This window comes from Dreissena polymorpha, chromosome 9 (genome assembly GCF_020536995.1).
Source record: "Dreissena polymorpha isolate Duluth1 chromosome 9, UMN_Dpol_1.0, whole genome shotgun sequence".
Classification (NCBI taxonomy): domain Eukaryota; kingdom Metazoa; phylum Mollusca; class Bivalvia; order Myida; family Dreissenidae; genus Dreissena; species Dreissena polymorpha.
Genome location: NC_068363.1, coordinates 29,463,020 through 29,480,944, shown reverse-complemented (window position 1 = coordinate 29,480,944; position 17,925 = coordinate 29,463,020). Strand labels below are relative to the sequence as shown.

At 37.6% G+C, this 17,925-nt stretch overlaps 1 protein-coding gene across 6 annotated transcripts in view; it reads left to right on the top strand.

Annotated features, from left to right (window-relative positions):
• LOC127843889 (endonuclease/exonuclease/phosphatase family domain-containing protein 1-like) overlaps nucleotides 1–17,925 on the top strand; it is a 470,950-nt gene that overhangs the window by 259,148 nt on the left and 193,877 nt on the right. For 3 of the 6 annotated variants that reach the window (XR_008032403.1, XR_008032404.1, XM_052373789.1), the window contains exon 2: nucleotides 8,667–8,775. The exons of 1 other annotated variant lie outside the window; for it this stretch is intronic. Coding sequence is in view for 1 of the 5 variants with exons in the window: in XM_052373789.1 (XP_052229749.1) it covers nucleotides 8,728–8,775 (48 nt within the window). In the remaining 4 variants the exon portion in view is untranslated. Of the gene's footprint in view, nucleotides 1–5,477; nucleotides 5,618–8,666; nucleotides 8,776–17,849; nucleotides 17,904–17,925 lie in introns of those variants that run through there. 2 more of the 6 variants (XR_008032405.1, XM_052373788.1) reach the window with 2 other exon arrangements.

Here is a 17,925-nt window from a genome sequence, read left to right as displayed (position 1 = left end):
TTCACAATTTAATTGACAATCCACTCAAAATGTGTGTCCTTCACATTCAGAAAGGTGACACAAACATTAAAATTTAATTGTTAAAAAAAACTAGCTCACCATATCTAGTCTCCCATAATAAGTGTACCTTGAACTTAGGTTAGCACATAGGCGCCATCATGGATTTCTTGTTTGATAAACCTTTACAGAAGATTTAAAAATAAATCTCGCATAATTTTTGCATTTTGCAAATGAACTTCACAGAATTTCTGTATTTACAAACAAAAGCACACTCCGCATTCACTGATAAACACAAACAACTTCTGTATTTTGTAATTAAAGGACACCTGTTTTCTGCATTTTTACAGATAAAAATCACAATCCTATGATATTTTCTCAATTATTTTACAGATAAACCTCACAATCCTATGATCAACGCAGGAGCCATCGCAGTCTGTTCTCTTTTCAGGGGTGTCAATTTTCCGGATTATTCCGGAAATCCGGATTTGAGCCGTCCAGGGCTGATTTTGAGGTGAATTTAAATCCGATTAGTTTGTTTAAGGCGGGTGGGGGTAGGGACAAAATTCTTTTAGTGCGGGATCATTTCAGAACGAATATTGTTATAGCATTGTCGGCATTCCGGACATTTGCGCTTGGTACCGATTTTATTTATTGATTTCTGATTGGTAAGCGGCTGGCACTGACATGAGCAGGCACTGGCAAAGTAAAGCACTGCAATATCATATTTTAAAACAATATGTTAATCAAATAATATATTGACTGCGTATTTGCTAGGTTACTGGTTACTGGTTTTCATTTTCTGCAGTCAAACGATATGCATATTTAATTACATTTGCAAATGATGTATCGCGACATGTTTTCGGACAGTCGTTTTCGGATACGCTGGTTTGTTAATTACATGGTTTATAATATTTCGCATTGTACTCACCAGAAATTGCACCTACAGTACAGCAAAAGCGGCACAAACAAAATCTGCGGCAACACCACGGCCAGATTATTAGTACGCGGCGGCCGAATCGTGTGTTGACGCGGCGTATCGCCGTGGCACTCGGCATCGATCAGCGCATCGACGCTGAGTCTGTATTTACCTCGCGTACTTTCGCGGAGTAAATCCGCCGCATACGTACGCGGCGGATCGAGTGAAAAGATATCCACCAACATGTACATACATGTATGTGTAGCGTAGAATTAATTACGCGCAACTGTTAATGTTTCGTTCGCTTATCATTATTAAATTTGTAATCCGAAACACACTTCCGAATTTTAATGCTAACGCGACCTTTGGCAAATTCTAGTGTCAAATAAACAGTGCTAAAATATCCTTTGTTTCATAAAAAGCGCGCGAAAATTATGCAGACATGTAGAACGTCGTTTAGAAAGTTTGGGTGTATTTTATGTTGTATAAATACATGAACATCACGTCAGGCGTAAATTGCGTGTTCAGTGGAAAAACGCCCCGATTAGACTTTATTTCATCATCTCTATAAATATTAACAAATGCCAAAATGTATTTGATACTAAAGGAAATATCGAGAATGTTTGTGTATCGTAAATATTTACCAGCATTTGCTTCAAAATTGGAATATACGAGATTATCGGTTAATTAGTAGCGATATTAACTGTATAATATGATCAAAATAGAACTTGTTTATATACGCATATTCAAACAATAGTTTAAATAAGCTGATAATTAACAAAACAACAAATACGTCGTCACCGTCTTGATTATCGACCTGGCTTCAAACTGCTAATTTTCTCAGCATAAATATAATAGCAAAATCAACATGCAATTAATTTATAAATCCATCATATGCTGGAGCCTTGGCCACTTGTATGTGCGAAAACATATTTACGCGACCTTGTTTATGTGTGAAATACATACACTATGGGCGGGAAACAAACTTAATTGGCCAGACACATTAACTATGCTTACATGTATATGCTAATACAATCCGCGCACAATAAATGTATTATGATTTTAATTATTATTATAATCGTTCTTTCAAAATTTGTTAACTACATGTAACTAATAATTTTTAAAAGATGTTTTATTTCTTGATGCCCATCGACTCGGCATCATGTCGCGGATCGCGGCATGCCTCGGCGGACAGATGCGAAGTTTCGCGGCGAAATGCGACTTACTGACGCGGCTTCAACGACTGACGCAGCATCGACTCGATTCACCTTGCCGCCGCGGATCGCGAAATACGTTTGTTCCGCTTTGGCTGTACTGTAGAAAGACTATAAAAAAAGAACAATAACCTAGGGCTCGGGGGGTTGGGCCCTCTCTTCCCTTTATCCTACGGCTTAATTTTCCGGATTTCAAATTTGGGCCAATTGACACCCCTGTCTTTTAAAGCAGGGCGTCAACTTGGCCGACCGATTTGATTATGTAAGCTTTATTGTTTGTAGGATCTGAATATTATTGCAAATAATTAAGCATTACTCTGTGAAAACAGGGCTTAATGCATTGGCGTAAAATGTTGTCCCAGATTAGCCTGTGCAGTCTGCACAGGATTATCAATAACGACTCTTTCCATCTAAACTGGATTTTTGTTCAGAAGAGACTTTCATTAAACGAAAAACTTTATAAAAGCAAAAAGTGTTGTCCATTAATTAGATTGTGTGGACTGCCTCTACATGTGCGGGTTGTCTCTTTATTTGTAAATACTTATGTTACGACGGTGTTGACGTGCGCCGTCAGGCGTCCGCTGTCCGCATTGTGCTTAAAACTTACCTTTGCCTCTAAAATCAAAGTGCTTCCACCTACAACTTTGAAACTTCATATGATGATGCACCTTGTTGAGTTCTACATGCCACACCCATTGTTGGTTCACAAGGTTAAAGGTCAAGGTCACTGTGAACTCTCAAAAAAATTCTTACAAGCTTTAATTAATTCAAAACTGCACCCGCAGCCGAGCTTTGGCACCCGTTATGCAGTGCTCTTGTTCTGTATTGTACTTTCAATGATTATTGTACGTTCAATTAATACATCAAACATGTTATTATGCCCGCCTTCGAAGAAGAGGGGGTATATTGCTTTGCACATGTCGGTCGGTCTGTCGGTCGGTCCACCGGGTGGTTTCAAGATGATAACTCAAGAACGCTTGGGCCTAGGATCATGAAACTTCATAGGAAGATTGATCATGACTCGCAGATGACCCCTATTGATTTTGAGGTCACTAGGTCAAAGGACAAGGTCACGGTGACCTGAAATAGGAAAATGGTTTCCGGATGATAACCCAAGAACGCATACGCCTACGATCATGAAACATCATAGGTAGATTGATCATGACTCGCAGATTGATTTTGAGGTCACTAGGTCAAAGGTCAAGGTCACTGTGGCCCGAAATAGTAAAATGGTTTCCGGATGATAACTCAAGAACGCATACGCCTAGGATCATGAAACTTCATAGGTACATGTAGATTGATCATGACTCGCAGATGACCCCTTATGATTTTGAGGTCACTTGGTCAAAGGTCAAGGTCATGGTGACCCAAAATAGTAAAATGGTTTCCGGATGATAACTCAAGAACGCATACGCCTAGGATCATGAAACTTCATTGTTAGATAGATCATGACTTGCAGATGACCCCTAATTATTTTGAGGTCACTAGGTCAAAGGTCAAGGTCACGGTGACCCAAAATAGTAAAATGGTTTCCGGATGATAACTCAAGAACGCATACGCCTAGGATCATGAAACTTCATAGGTAGATTGATCATGACTCGCAGATGACCCCTATTGATTTTGAGGTTACTAGATCAAAGGTCAAGGTCACGGTGACCCGAAATAGTAAAATGGTTTCCGGATGATAACTCAAAAACGCATACGTCTTGGATCATGAAACTCCATCGTTAGATAGATCATGACTCGCAGATGACCCCTATCTATTTTTTAAATATATTTATGTGAAATACAACAATTTCTTTAGATTATTTATGAAATTTACATGTGTATCTCAAAATTAGATGTGAACGAATCACATACCAGGAATCCTTATATGGTTTTCACAAATTTAACTGCAACCATCTCGAGTTGTGGAGGGCAAATTTAAATATTGCTCAGATTTGTGGACCGTGAAATGGGCTCAATTATTAAGTTAATAATGTGAGTTTGAGATGATCATTTACTATTAAATTTATCATCAACATCATCATCATTAAGCATTGTCATAATTATCAACATCATCATCAATGTATATTAAATGGAATGCATGTTTATGTTGACAGGTTTGCAAATTTGACGTACATGAAGCATTTTATTTTTACAAAGTTCGCAGAATCAGATGAATTTAGTCGAGTGTTGTCAGGCAAATTAATTGGTGAGAACATTTATCTCAATAATATCTTCTGAAACATTCCATGAAAGCGGAAAGTATTGTTCTTGATTAGCCTGTGTAGACTTCACAGGCTAATATGGGATTACCATTTGCACTGATAAAGCCCGGTATTCACAGAGTGTGTCTCTTGTGTTAAACAAATCTTATTTTCTTGTCAGCTCTCCATTTGGCTGCACTATATGTCCAGGTGACTCTTGTGTTAAACAAATCTCTTTTTCTTTCCAGCTCTGCATTTGGCTGCGCTATATGTCCAGGTGACTCTTGTGTTAAACAAATCTCTTCAGAGCTCCAGATAAGGGTCGTATTTTCGTATTTACGAATTATTTTCAAGTCCGTTACGTATTTATTTTAAAATCTTGTCGTACCATTAAGAATTACAAAATCAAGTTACGAATATTATTTTTACATCGGTTCATATCGATTTTTATTGAGTTCGTATATAGAATGGTTATCGGGTTTGTTTAACAAAGCGCATGTTTTTCAAATAAAAGCGGCGTATACAGTCTATCTGTCAAAAACATTGGCGGCGCCCAGAGAGCGTCCTAAAAATCTGCAAAGCGTCCAAAAACACGCTTTCAACATATTCTACGCAAAGTGAGCCGAAGTTAAAAGTTTAGAAAGACATTATAGAAAAGATCTTATACGATGTTGTATGTTCAGTTGCCGACACAGTCGGAAAAGCTAAACAAAAACGCGACACAACTGGTCCAAACTTAAACACAAAAAAAACAACATTAAATGAGTGGAAGGGACAAGTCCAGTGGCTAATCGGTGAAAAGATTGAAGGAGAGACCCGTTTTAAATGTGAAATATGTAAAAATTCATCTAAGGCATGTAATCTAAGCACAGTTTGGGCATCTGTAGGTATTGGAAAAATAAATTTGTATAATACTGAAAAGGATCTGTTGAACTCGTATAAATAAAGTTGCAAGTATGTTTATTTTGATTGTTTTTGCATGAAAATTAACATTTTTATTTATTTTTAGGTCATTTAGAAAAAATAATAATTATTTTCCAAAACTTAGGAGTAACGTTAAGAATAAAATTTCAGAGTTAATAATTCTTTTTGAAAATCTGGTAGTAATTTAAGAATTTCACAAAACCTTATCTGGAGCTCTGCTCTTTTTCTTGTCAGCTCTTCATTTGGCCGCACTATATGTCCAGGCAGGACTAATAGATATTTTATCCAAGAACGGTTGCCTTGCCGATGCTTCCGATGTCCTGGGTCGCACTCCACTGCATATGGCGGCATTGAAGGGACATCAAAACATCATTGTGAGTAAAATGTGTGTGTTTTATCCACGTTCTAGGCAAACCAGACTTAATGCAAGTGCGTCAAATGCCATCTAAGATGGACCTGTGCAGTCTGCACAGGCTAATCTGGGACAACAATCACCACAGGTCTGCACAGGCTAATCTGGGACATCACTTACCACAGGTCTGCACAGGCTAATCTGGGGCAACACTTACCACAGGTCTGCACAGGCTAATCTGGGACAACACCTACCACATAGACTAGAGTTTCGTTCAGGGGAGCCTTCCTTTTTTAAGAAAAATCAATAAAAGCGGAAAGTGTCGTCCCCGATTATTTGATGCAGACTGTACAGATTAATCTGGGAAGATATTATACACATGTATAAAGCCCAGTTTTCCTCGATGTAGATTTGTTTAATACTTTATGAGGTTTCATTCAAAAGCCTTTATTGTGTATGGGCCTACCTAACTAACTTACGAGAATCACAAAATTGTTCTAAGTTTGATTTGCAAATTCAAGCATTTTTTTACTGACAGACTTAATAAGGATAAAGCATTATATTACAGTTAAATAATTGTGTAGTCCAGCTGTAATTAATTGTGAGATATATTTTTAAAAAAAATAAGGGAACAAATTGAAAGTGTTTGTTTACACAATCTAAAATGCTTGTAAAATAATGGTCAATTTTTGAACTAAAATGAGGTAGAAATTTCATGAAGTGTGTTTATTTTTAGAAATGTAAATGTTAAAGCATAACAGGGTTTTGTTTAATTCTGAAGCTGTTGCCAAACTTAGGCTAAACCCTCTCAGATTATTTGTATTCATATAATTTTCATCCAGGTTTCAATGAAACCTACGCCTAAAATGTATTTGCCCATCAATGAAAATGTGCCAAAGTTATCCCTGGGGAGCATATAGTCGCTGCTTTGTCCTTGTGTCCGTGTGTCCGTCCGTCCGTGCACAATTGTGTCCGGGCTATTTCTCAGCAATTAATGACCGTTATTCAATTAAACTTTATAGGAAGCTTCACTACCAAGAGGAGATGTGCATATTATCAGCTGGTTCGGGTCGGATCATTTTTCACAGAGTTATGTCCCTTGAAATTTTCCATTAACTGTACATATAGTGAAATTCTTGTCCAGGCTATTTCTCTGCAACAAAATGACCGGAATTCAATGAAACTTTATGGGAAGCCTAACTACCAACAGGAGATGTGCATATTATCAGCCGGTTATGGTCAGATGATTTTTCACAGAGTTATGGCCCTTTGAATTTTCTTTAAACTGTACATATAGTGCAATTCTTGTCCGGGCTATTTCTCCCCAACTACTGACTAGAATTCAATGAAGCTTTATGGGAAGCTTAACTACCTTGAGGAAATGCGCATGTTATTTGTGGGTTCTGGTTATATGATTTATTTAGAGAGTTATGGCCTTTTGACATTTTTAAGTTGCTAAACCATCCATCGTATTATTTTGTCCAAAGTTATGCCCCTCAAGACGTTTCCTTTTATCTGAATATAAAGTGCAATATTTTGACAAAAATAACCTTTGATGAGCATCACCTGTCTCCGACGGTTTCTTGTTTCAACATTATTGAAGACTAGAGCCCCTTCCTCAGAGCCTTACTAAAACTATGAAAGCATGATTTGGGCGATGCTCTGTGATTAAGTGGTTTAATGTATGTGCGTAAAGTGTCGTCCCAGATTAGCCTGTCAGAGCCTTACTAAAACTATGAAAGCATGATTTGGGCATTGCTCTGTGATTAAGAGGTTTAATGCATGTGCGTTAAGTGTCGTCCCAGATTAGCCTGTCAGAGCCTTACTAAAACTATGAAAGCATGATTTGGGCGATGCTCTGTGATTAAGGGGTTTAATGCATGTGCGTAAAGTGTCGTCCCAGATTAGTGCAGTGCGCACAGTCTAATCAGGGATGACACTTTCCGCTTAAACTTGACTTTTGCTAAGAAGAGACTTTCTTTACAAAGACATATCATACATATTTATGACTACAAATGCGTTAAAATACGTATCTTTGTGGTAAAGGGTAAGATAGGCTTCACACCTGTGAATGCATCTCTTGTACTTATAACATACATATCTTAGTAACTAATAACGTATTTTAGAGGTAAAGGGTTAGATAGGCTTCACACCTGTGAAGGCATCTCTTGTACTTATAACTCTTTTGTATTTTTAGTTACTCTTGGTTCATTTTGGGGGTTAAGTGCGAGCCAAAGACAATGAAGGCAACATTGCACTGCATTTATGTGCCTAAAATGGACATGAGGAAGTAAATAAAGACATTTAACAAATAATGTTCAATATGTCGAAATACCTAATGATGCATAGTTCCGTAATGTAGTAGTTATTCAGGGTTATAAACTAACATATTGTTCATTGCTAAATTCATCAATACTTTTTGTACTGATATCTTAATGTTAAGTCTTTAATATGTCATGCAAGTTGTTTCAATAATTATTTAAAAGTTAAACATCAAGCAATACTAATTTTCCCAATCAAAAGTAAATTGATTCTAAAATGCCCAATTTCACCGGTCATATAACCAAAATGCTGAGGACAAGCCCCATATTAGATGTGATATTGAGATTAGTATTAACAATAAGCAAACACTCTTGTCTGACTCTGACTTACGCTCTTGGGTAAATTGGGCGTAATACATATGTATGAAGCGTCGTAGATTAGCCTGTGCCGTCTGCACGGGCTAATCAGGGACGACGCTGTCCCGTTTTATGTTATTGTTCTAAAGGAAATATCTTAGCAAAACGCCAGTTGACACGGAGATTGCAAAGGATCATCTGGGACAACACTAAACTGGGAAAACACTTAACTGGGACAACATTTAACTGGGACAACACTTAACTGGGACAACACTTAACTGGGACAACATTTAACTGGGACAACACTTAACTGGGACAACACTTAACTGGGACAACACTTAACTGGGACAACACTTAACTGGGACAAAACTTAATGCAGATGTATTAAGCCCTGTTTTCCCAGAGCGCTGCTAATATTTTTGTTGATCTGTCCAAATTGCACGTTGATTTCAGTGTGTGAAAGCCATTCTAATCTTGGACAGCCTAAGGAGTCGTGCTGATATAAACGCGGCCAATGATATGGGAGAGACTCCACTGCACTTGGCTGCTAAGTGGGGATATGGTGAGTGATATAGGAGAGACTCCACTGCACTTGGCTGCTAAGTGGGGATATGGTGAGTGATATAGGAGAGACTCCACTGCACTTGTCTGCTAAGTGGGGATATGGTGAGTGATATAGGAGAGACTCCACTGCACTTGTCTGCTAAGTGGGGATATGGTGAGTGATATAGGAGAGACTCCACTGCACCTGGCTGCTAAGTGGGGATATGGTAAGTGATATGGGAGAGACTCCACTAGACTTGGCTGCTAAGTGGGGATATGGTGAGTGATATGGGAGAGACTCCACTGCACTTGGCTGCTGAGTGGGGATACGGTAAGTGATATGGGAGAGACTCCACTGCACTTGGCTGCTTAGTGGGGATATGGTGAGTGATATGGGAGAGACTCCACTGCACTTGGCTGCTAAGTGGGGATATGGTAAGTATTGGAGAAGATATGGCGTAAAATAGCATGTTGCGTAGCCTTGCTCCGTGTTTCTTCTCCTCATTTTGCATGCTTTTTAGGTACACTCAAAACATCTGAACATGTTTAGCTCACCTGAGCACAATTTACTCATGGTGAGCTTTTGTGATCGCCTTTTGTCCGTCGTCCGTCGTGTGTTTGCGGCGTCAACATTTGCCTTGTTAATACTCTAGAGGCCATATTTATCGTCTAATCTTCATGAAATCCGGTCAGAAGATTGGTCTCAATGATATATTGGATGACTTCGAAAATGGTAACGTTTGCTTTAAAAACACGGCTTCTAAGAGGCGGGGTATTTTTCAATATATGGCTAAATATGGCTTTAGTAAAACCTTGTGAACACGCTAGAGGCCACATTTGTAGTCCGATCTTCATGAAAATTTGTCAGAAAATTCATCCTAATGTTATCTTGGACGAGTTCGAAAATGATGCCGATTGGTTGAAAAACATTGCCGCCAAGGGTGCGGGGCATTTTTATGCCCCCTGATCGATAGATCGGGTGTATATTGTTTTTGGCATGTCTGTCTTTCTTTCTGTCTGTCATTCTGTCCCAAAACTTTAACCTTACAGTAAAGTTTTGCAATAACTTTTGAAATATTGAACATAACAACTTGATATTTGGCATGCATGTTCATCTCATGCAGTTGCACATTTTGAGTGGTGAAAGGTCAAGGTCATCCTTCAAGGTCAAAGGTCAAAAAATTAAATATTGAATATAGTAAAGTTTTGCAATAACTTTTGAAATATTGAACATAGCAGCTTGATATTTGGCATGTATGTGTATTTCATGGAGCTGCACATTTTGAGTGGTGAAAGGTCAAGGTCATCCTTCAAGGTCAAAGGTCGAAAATTTAAAAATTTAATATAGTAAAGTTTTTCAATGACTTTTGAAATATTGAACATAGCAACTTGATATTTGGCATGCTTGTGTATCTCATGAAGCTGCACATTTTCAGTGGTGAAAGGTCAAGGTCATCATTCAAGGTCAAAAGTAAAAAAACGGTGCATTAGGGGGCATTGTGTTTCTGACAAAAACATCTCTTGTTCATAATATAGCTATAGTAATTCCTTGTTAACACTCTAGAGGCCACATTTATTGTATGATTATCATGAAACTTGGTCAGAAGATTTGTCCTAATGATATATTGGCCAATGTTTAAAATGGTTGTGATTGCTTGAAAAACATGGCCTTCAGGGGGCGGGGCATTTTTCCTTATATGGAAGTATATGAATTAAGAAAAACCTTGTTAACACTCTAGTGGCCAAATTTAATGCCCGATTTTCATGAAATTTGCTCAGACGATTCATCATAATGATTTCTTGTATGAGTTCGAAAATGGTTCGGGTTGGTTGCAAAGCATGGCCAAAAGGAGGCGGGGCATTTCTTCCTTATATGGGTATTGCAAAACCTTGTTAACACTCTAGAGGCCACATTTATTGTCCGATCATCATGAAACTTGGTCAGAACATTTGTCCTAATGATATCTTAGATGAGTTGAAAAATAGTTCACGTTGGTTGAAAAACATGGGCATTAGGGAGAGGGGCATTTTTCCTTTTATGGCTTTATGGCTACAGTTAAACCTTATTTAAACTCTAGAGGCTAGTCAGGCCACATTACTTGTCTGATTTTTATGAAACTTGGTCAGAAGATTTGTCGTAACGATATCTTAGATGAGTTGAAAAATTCTTGCAGTTGAACGAAAAATATGGTCACCAGGGGGCGGGCATTTTTTCCTATATGGCAATTGTCGAAACTTGGTAACACTCTTAAAGTCACATTTATTTCCAATCTTCATGAAACTTCGTCAGTGTATTTTGTTTTAATTTTATCATGGATGTGTGCTAAAATTGTTCTGGTCTGTTGAAAAACGTGACCGCCAGGGTGTTCACTATGCATGAACGTTGGTAAGATCATTTAATCAAATGACATCAAAGGGCTGCACAAAAAGGGTCAGTTCCTTTGAATCTCAGGTGAGCGACGTTGGGCCTTTCAGGCTCTCTTGTTTGTAATTTAATGTTGTGTTTTTTTCAAATGCAAGTTTTGTGTCTATGCTTCAGCAACTCATTAACAAGTGAAAGACAAAGACATTTCTCAGATTAAACATACTTATAAGAGAAAGACTCAAATCATCTGTGTGCTTTGGAATCGATTGATCCTAAAATCCTTTCTACAACCATTTTCCATCTACCTCTGATTAAAAAAGGCAGTTGTTGTCCGTTACTGGCATAAGTGTGGGTATCTAATATTTGTAAAACAGCTATCCCAGGATAACATACACAAACAAAACAAGATTGCTTACAATCCTCCTCCCATCTGTAGTACCGGATGGGCAGGTGTCAAGAATATCTTGAAATATTTATTATATATTTTAAGTACCGGAAAGACGGTTTGAGATTTACCGGGGGTATATGCATGATTCTGTTTATAATTAAGAGATAGATAGGTTTATGCAAGATATAGCACACACAAAGTTGTCGAATTCTACTACTTTTTTATTGGCATGATTTAAACACAACACATTTGTCAAAATCTGCTAGTTTTGTATTGGCAGGGTTTGCTGAAGAATTAATACATTATTGTTGACACTGATAGGTAAAAATATTACAATATTGATTACTTGTTTAGCTCACCTGAGCACATCGTACTCATGGTGAGCTTTTGTGAACACCTTTTGTATGTCGTCAACATTTTGCTTTGTTTATACTCTAAACTGGTAAGAAAATTTGTTCTTATGATATTTCAGCTGAGTTCTAAAATGGTTCCGATTCGTTAAAAACACATGGCCGCCAGTGGGTGGAGCAATTTTGCTTATTTGGATATAGTAAAACCTTGGTAACACTCTAGAAGGCACATTTGTAGTCCAATCTTCATGACACATTTTTAGCTCACCTATTTTTTGAAAAAAAAAATGAGCTATTGTCATCACCTTGGCGTCGGCGTCCGGTCAAGTTTTGCGTTAAAGTCCACTTTTCTCATAAAGTATCAATGCTATTGCATTCAAACTTGGTACACTTTCTTACTATCATGAGGGGACTGGGCAGGCAAAGATAGATAACTCTGGCTTACATTGTGACAGAATTATGTGCCCTTTTTATACTTAGAAAATTGAAAATTTTGGTTAAGTTTTGTGTTTAGGTCCATTTTATTCTTAAAGTATCAAAGTTATTGCTTTCATACTTGCAACACTTACTAACTATCATAAGGGGACTGTGCTGGCAAAGTTATGTAACTCTGACTGGCATTTTGACAGAATTATGTGCCCTTTTTATATTTAGAAAATTAAAAATTTGGTTAAGTTTTTTGTGTTTTGGTCGTATTTACCCCTAAAGTATCATATATATTGCTTTCATACTTGGAGCACTCGCAAACTATCATGAGGGGACAGTAAAGGACAAGTTGCATAACTCTGGTTGTCATTTTACGGAATTATGGCCCTTTTTGACTGAGTAACTTTGAATATATGGTTACATTTTGTGTTTAGATCCACTTTACTTCTAAAGTATCAAGGCTATTGGTTTTAAACTTCAAATAATTTCATGCTATCACGAGGGTACTGTACCTGGCAAGTTGAATTTTTCCTTGACCTTTGAATGAACTTGACTCTCAAGGGTGGCATATAGCAGTTGAACTGTCCGTCAGTATGTCAGTCAGTCTGTCTGTCCGTCGAAAAAAACTAACTTTAACATTGGCCATTACTTTTTCACTTTTTAAGATAACAACTTCATATTTGGCATGCATGTGTATCTCATGGAGCTGCACATTTTGAGTGGTAAAAGGTCAAGGTCATCCTTCAAGGTCAAATGTCAAATTTATGGTGTCTGTCCGTCCGAAAACTTTAACATTGGCCATAACTTTTTCATTATTGAAGATAGAAACTTGCTATTTGGCATGCATGTGTATCTCATGAAGCTGCACATTTTTACTGGTGAAAGGTCAAGGTCATCCTTCAAGGTCAAATGTCAAATATATGGCGTCTGTCCGTCCGAAAACTTAACATTGGCCATAACTTTTTATGTTCCCCACTATAGTAATGGGGGACTTATTGTTTTTGCCCTGTCTGTTGGTCTGTCTGTTGGTCTGTTTGCGCCAACTTTAACATTTTGCAATAACTTTTGCTATATTGAAGATAGCAACTTCATATTTGGCATGCATGTGTATCTCATGAAGCTGCACATTTTGAGTGGTAAAAGGTCAAGGTCAAGGTCATTCTTCAAGGTCAGAGGTCAAATATATGTGGCCAAAATCGCTCATTTTATGAATACTTTTGCAATATTGAAGATAGCAACTTGATATTTGGCATGCATATGTATCTCATGGAGCTGCACATTTTGAGTGGTGAAAGGTCAAGGTCATCCTTCAAGGTCAGAGGTCAAATATATGTGGCCCAAATCGCTTATTTTATAAATATTTTGCAATATTGAAGATAGCAACTTGATATTTGGCATGCATGTGCATCTCATAAAGCTGCACATTTTGAGTGGTGAAAGGTCAAGGTCATCCTTCAAGGTCAGAGGTCAAATATATGTGGCCCAAATCGCTTATTTTATGAATACTTTTGCAATATTGAAGATAGCAACTTGATATTTGGCATGCATGTGTATCTCATGGAGCTGCACATTTTGAGTGGTGAAAGGTCAAGGTCATCCTTCACAAGGTCAAGGTCATCCTACAAGGTCAAACATCATATAGGAGGACAATGTGTTTCACAAACACATCTTGTTTAATATTGAGGATAGCAACTTTATATTTGGCATGCATGTGTATCTCATGACGCTGCACATTTTGAGTGGTGGAAGTTCAAGATCAAGATCATCCTTCAAGGTAATTTTTTTTTAACTTTTTTCAAAGCGGCATTATCAAGAAGCTGCACATTTTGAGTGGTGGAAGTTCAAGGTCATCCTTCAAGGTCAAGGTCATCCTTCAAGGTCAAAGGTAAAAATAATAATACTTCAAAGCGGCGTTCTCACAAAGCTGCACATTTGGAGTGATGGATGTTCAAGGTCAAGGTCATTCTTCAAGGTCAAAGGTAAAAAAAACATTTTTTTTGCAAAGCGGCACAAAGGGGGCATTGTGTTTCTGACAAACACATCTCTTGTTTTTTTTCAAACATGATAAAAAAAACACAAATATTTATTTTTTATTATTTTATTTTTGAAATACCGTCCAACCATCCCACCTAAGAATTCTCCCCCCCCCCAAAAAAAAAAATTTTATTTTTATAATTTTTTTTTTTGCATTTTTGGAAGATAATGTAATAAATGACCACACCCCCATACTAAACACCCCTCTCCACCTCTATTCCTCTCTCCTTTGTGATTGAAATTGAGATAGGTCCCTACACCTTTAAAAAGAAAAATAGATGAGCGGTCTGCACCCGCAAGGCGGTGCTCTTGTTACTTATGATATCTCGTCTGAGTTTGAAAATGGTTCCGGTCAGTTGAAAAACATGGCCGCCAGGGGAGTGGCAGTTTTTCCTTATATGGCTATAGTAAAACCTTATTAACACTCTAAAAGTCATTTTTATAGTTCAATTTTCATGAAACTTGGTCAGAACATTTGTTCTTATGATAAAGTGGGCTGCTCATAACAAGTAAGTTCCTTTCTATCACAGATGAGCGACTTTGGGTCCTTCAGGCCCCCTTGTCTGATCTACATGTACTTATCCTGTCTTAATTTATATTTCATTGTTGTTCTTTTTGTTCTCGCCTCAGAGTAACGAGTACAATGGATTCCTGTAAGATGAAATGCAGGGCGTTGCCCTAGTAAGCTCTACCCTCCTGGCTATGGACAAGAAACAGAAACTCTTCACTAGACGACCCTGCATCTCTATGTTCAAGGTTGTGTAGTCTTCTATGAAAATATGCACCATCTTTTATTGCTTACTTGACGTGTTGAGTTGTTTATGGGCAAAGAGTTTCTTGTTACTTTAGTTTAAACCTATTTTGTTTAGTTGTATTGCTTTTGAGTCCTTTTCCTGGATAGAACCAGTTCTTGGTATCTTTGGAGGAGACCTTAAGAACGTTCCCACGGTGGGGAGATTTTAAGTCGGCTTATACAAAATGACTTATTCAACTACAAAATGACTGGCTTGACTACAACTTTGCTACGTCAACTGCAAACTGATTTACTCAACTAAAGGCTTACTAAGCTACAAAATGACTGACTTACTACAACTTTGCTACGTCAACTGCAAACTGATTTACTCAACTAAAAACTTACTAAGCTACAAAATGACTGACTTACTACAACTTTGCTACGTCAACTGCAAACTGATTTACTCAACTAAAGGCTTACTAAGCTACAAAATGACTGGCTTGACTACAACTTTGCTACGCCAACTGCAAACTGATTTACTCAACTAATGGCTTACTAAGCTACAAAATGACTGGCTTGACTACAACTTTGCTATGTCAACTGCAAACTGATTTACTCAACTAAAGGCTTACTAAGCTACACAATGACTGGCTTGACTACAACTTTGCTACATCAACTGCAAACTGATTTACTTAACTAAAGGCTTACTAAGCTACAAAATGACTAGCTCAACTACAAAATGACTAAGTCAATTTAAAATGTCTTACTAAACTATACAATTTCTTACTGAATCACAAAATGACAAACTTTACTACAACATGACTTTCTCAACTGTATTGTGTTTCTGAACTAAAACATAAGTTCAAGTGAAACATGAGTATCTCAATTAAAATTGACTAACTCTGCTACAAAATGACTTACTTAACCACACCCTGATTTACTTCATTACACAATGTCTTACTCAAAAACACATTGACTCAATAATTTTACAACATGACTAGCTCATCTACAAAATTTCTCACTAAGCTACAAAATGACATACGCAACTACAAAATTACTACAAAATGACTCTCACATTCTTAAACGACAAAATCAACTACAAAATGACTCTCTTATTCTTAAATGACAAAATCAACTACAAAATGACTCAACTTGAAAATATTCAAGTGATATGATACAATGAAATGACTGACCTATTTCCTTTTGTATTTCTAAGACAAAAATACTTTTTATTTGAGGCAAAGAACTGTTTTGATTTAAATTTTGCTGCATCCTATGGGCATGATGATTTGTCAGGGTCCCTGGTAAATTGATTGCGTTATTACGTGGTAGAAACTTTAACAATGAAATCTAAAAATAATATGGTATAAAATAATTCAACAGATCAGCTGTTTTGACTGCGCACTGATAAGTGTACATCTAAAGGCAAACGGTTTGGAGAATGAGGAGAACAATATCCCCAACCTTATAGAGGCCATTAGGACCGCTCTGCCAGGTATAGAGCAATTTTTATGAGGCGTTTTGTTTGAGGCAAAACAATATTCAGTTCACCAGAGTAATGAACCCGGACCAAACATATTGTCCTTAACTCTCCTTAACAAATACCACATATATATCCCAAATCAACCTTTCTGAATTCTGCCACATTTTATTTCAGATGTAAACAACGTTCGTTGAATATTTATATTCCACTAAAATCAGCCTAAAATTAAAGCTTAACAAACATTAACAGTTGCACAGATTATACGTTGTATACTCAATTCCTTATTACTATGTAAACCTATCCTTTAATTTTCATTGTATGGATTTGCTTCTTTACCAATACTAAGTGCACACAATTTAGCCATTAACTAACAGCTGCCTTACTTGAATCTGCAGACAGGAAGAATGGCAGTTTAAAGCATTTTAATACCTGTTCCATCACAATTTATGTGGGCTTGCTGGGAAACGCACTGTCGATCCTCGGATTTGTAGTCCAGCTCCCTACCAACCAAGCTAGCTGGCCTGACAAATATAACTTGTAAATATTCATATATCTACAATATTTATGCCCCCCTTCGAAGAAGAGGGGGTATATTGCTTTGCTCATGTCGGTCTATCGGTCGGTCTGTCGGTCCGTCCACCAGGTGGTTGTCAGACGATAACTCAAGAACGCTTGGGCCTAGGATCATGAAACTTCATAGGTACATTGATCATGAATCGCAGATGAACCCTATTGATTTTGAGGTCACTAGGTCAAAGGTCAAGGTCACGGTGACCAGAAATAGTAAAATGGTTTTTGAATGATAACTCAAGAACGCATATGCCTAGGAACATGAAACTTCATGGGTAGATTGATCATGACTTGCAGATGACCCCTATTGATTTTGAGGTCACTTGGTCAAAGGTCAAGGTCACGGTGACCCGAAATAGTAAAATGGTTTCCGGATGATAACTCAAGATTGCATACGCCTGGGATCATGAAACTTCATGGGTAGATTGATCATGACTTGCAGATGACCCCTATTGATTTTGATGTCACAAGGTCAAAGGTCAAGGTCACGGTGACCCGAAATAGGAAAATGATTTTCGGATGATAACTCAAGAACGCTTTTGCCTAGGATCATGACACTTCATTGGTATATTGATCTTGACTCGCAGATGACCCCTATTGATTTTCAGGTCACTAGGTCAAAGGTCAAGGTCACAGTGACAAAAATGGTATTTGCACAACGGCTGCCACTACAACGGACAGCCCATATGGGGGGCATGCATGTTTTACAAACAGCCCTTGTTAAATTTCCTTTTGTCATTGCAGGGGAAAATGATATTATACTGCTTGGTGACTTTAACCTGTCTCCAGATACCAAAGGTTAGTCGTTTGATTTTTATTA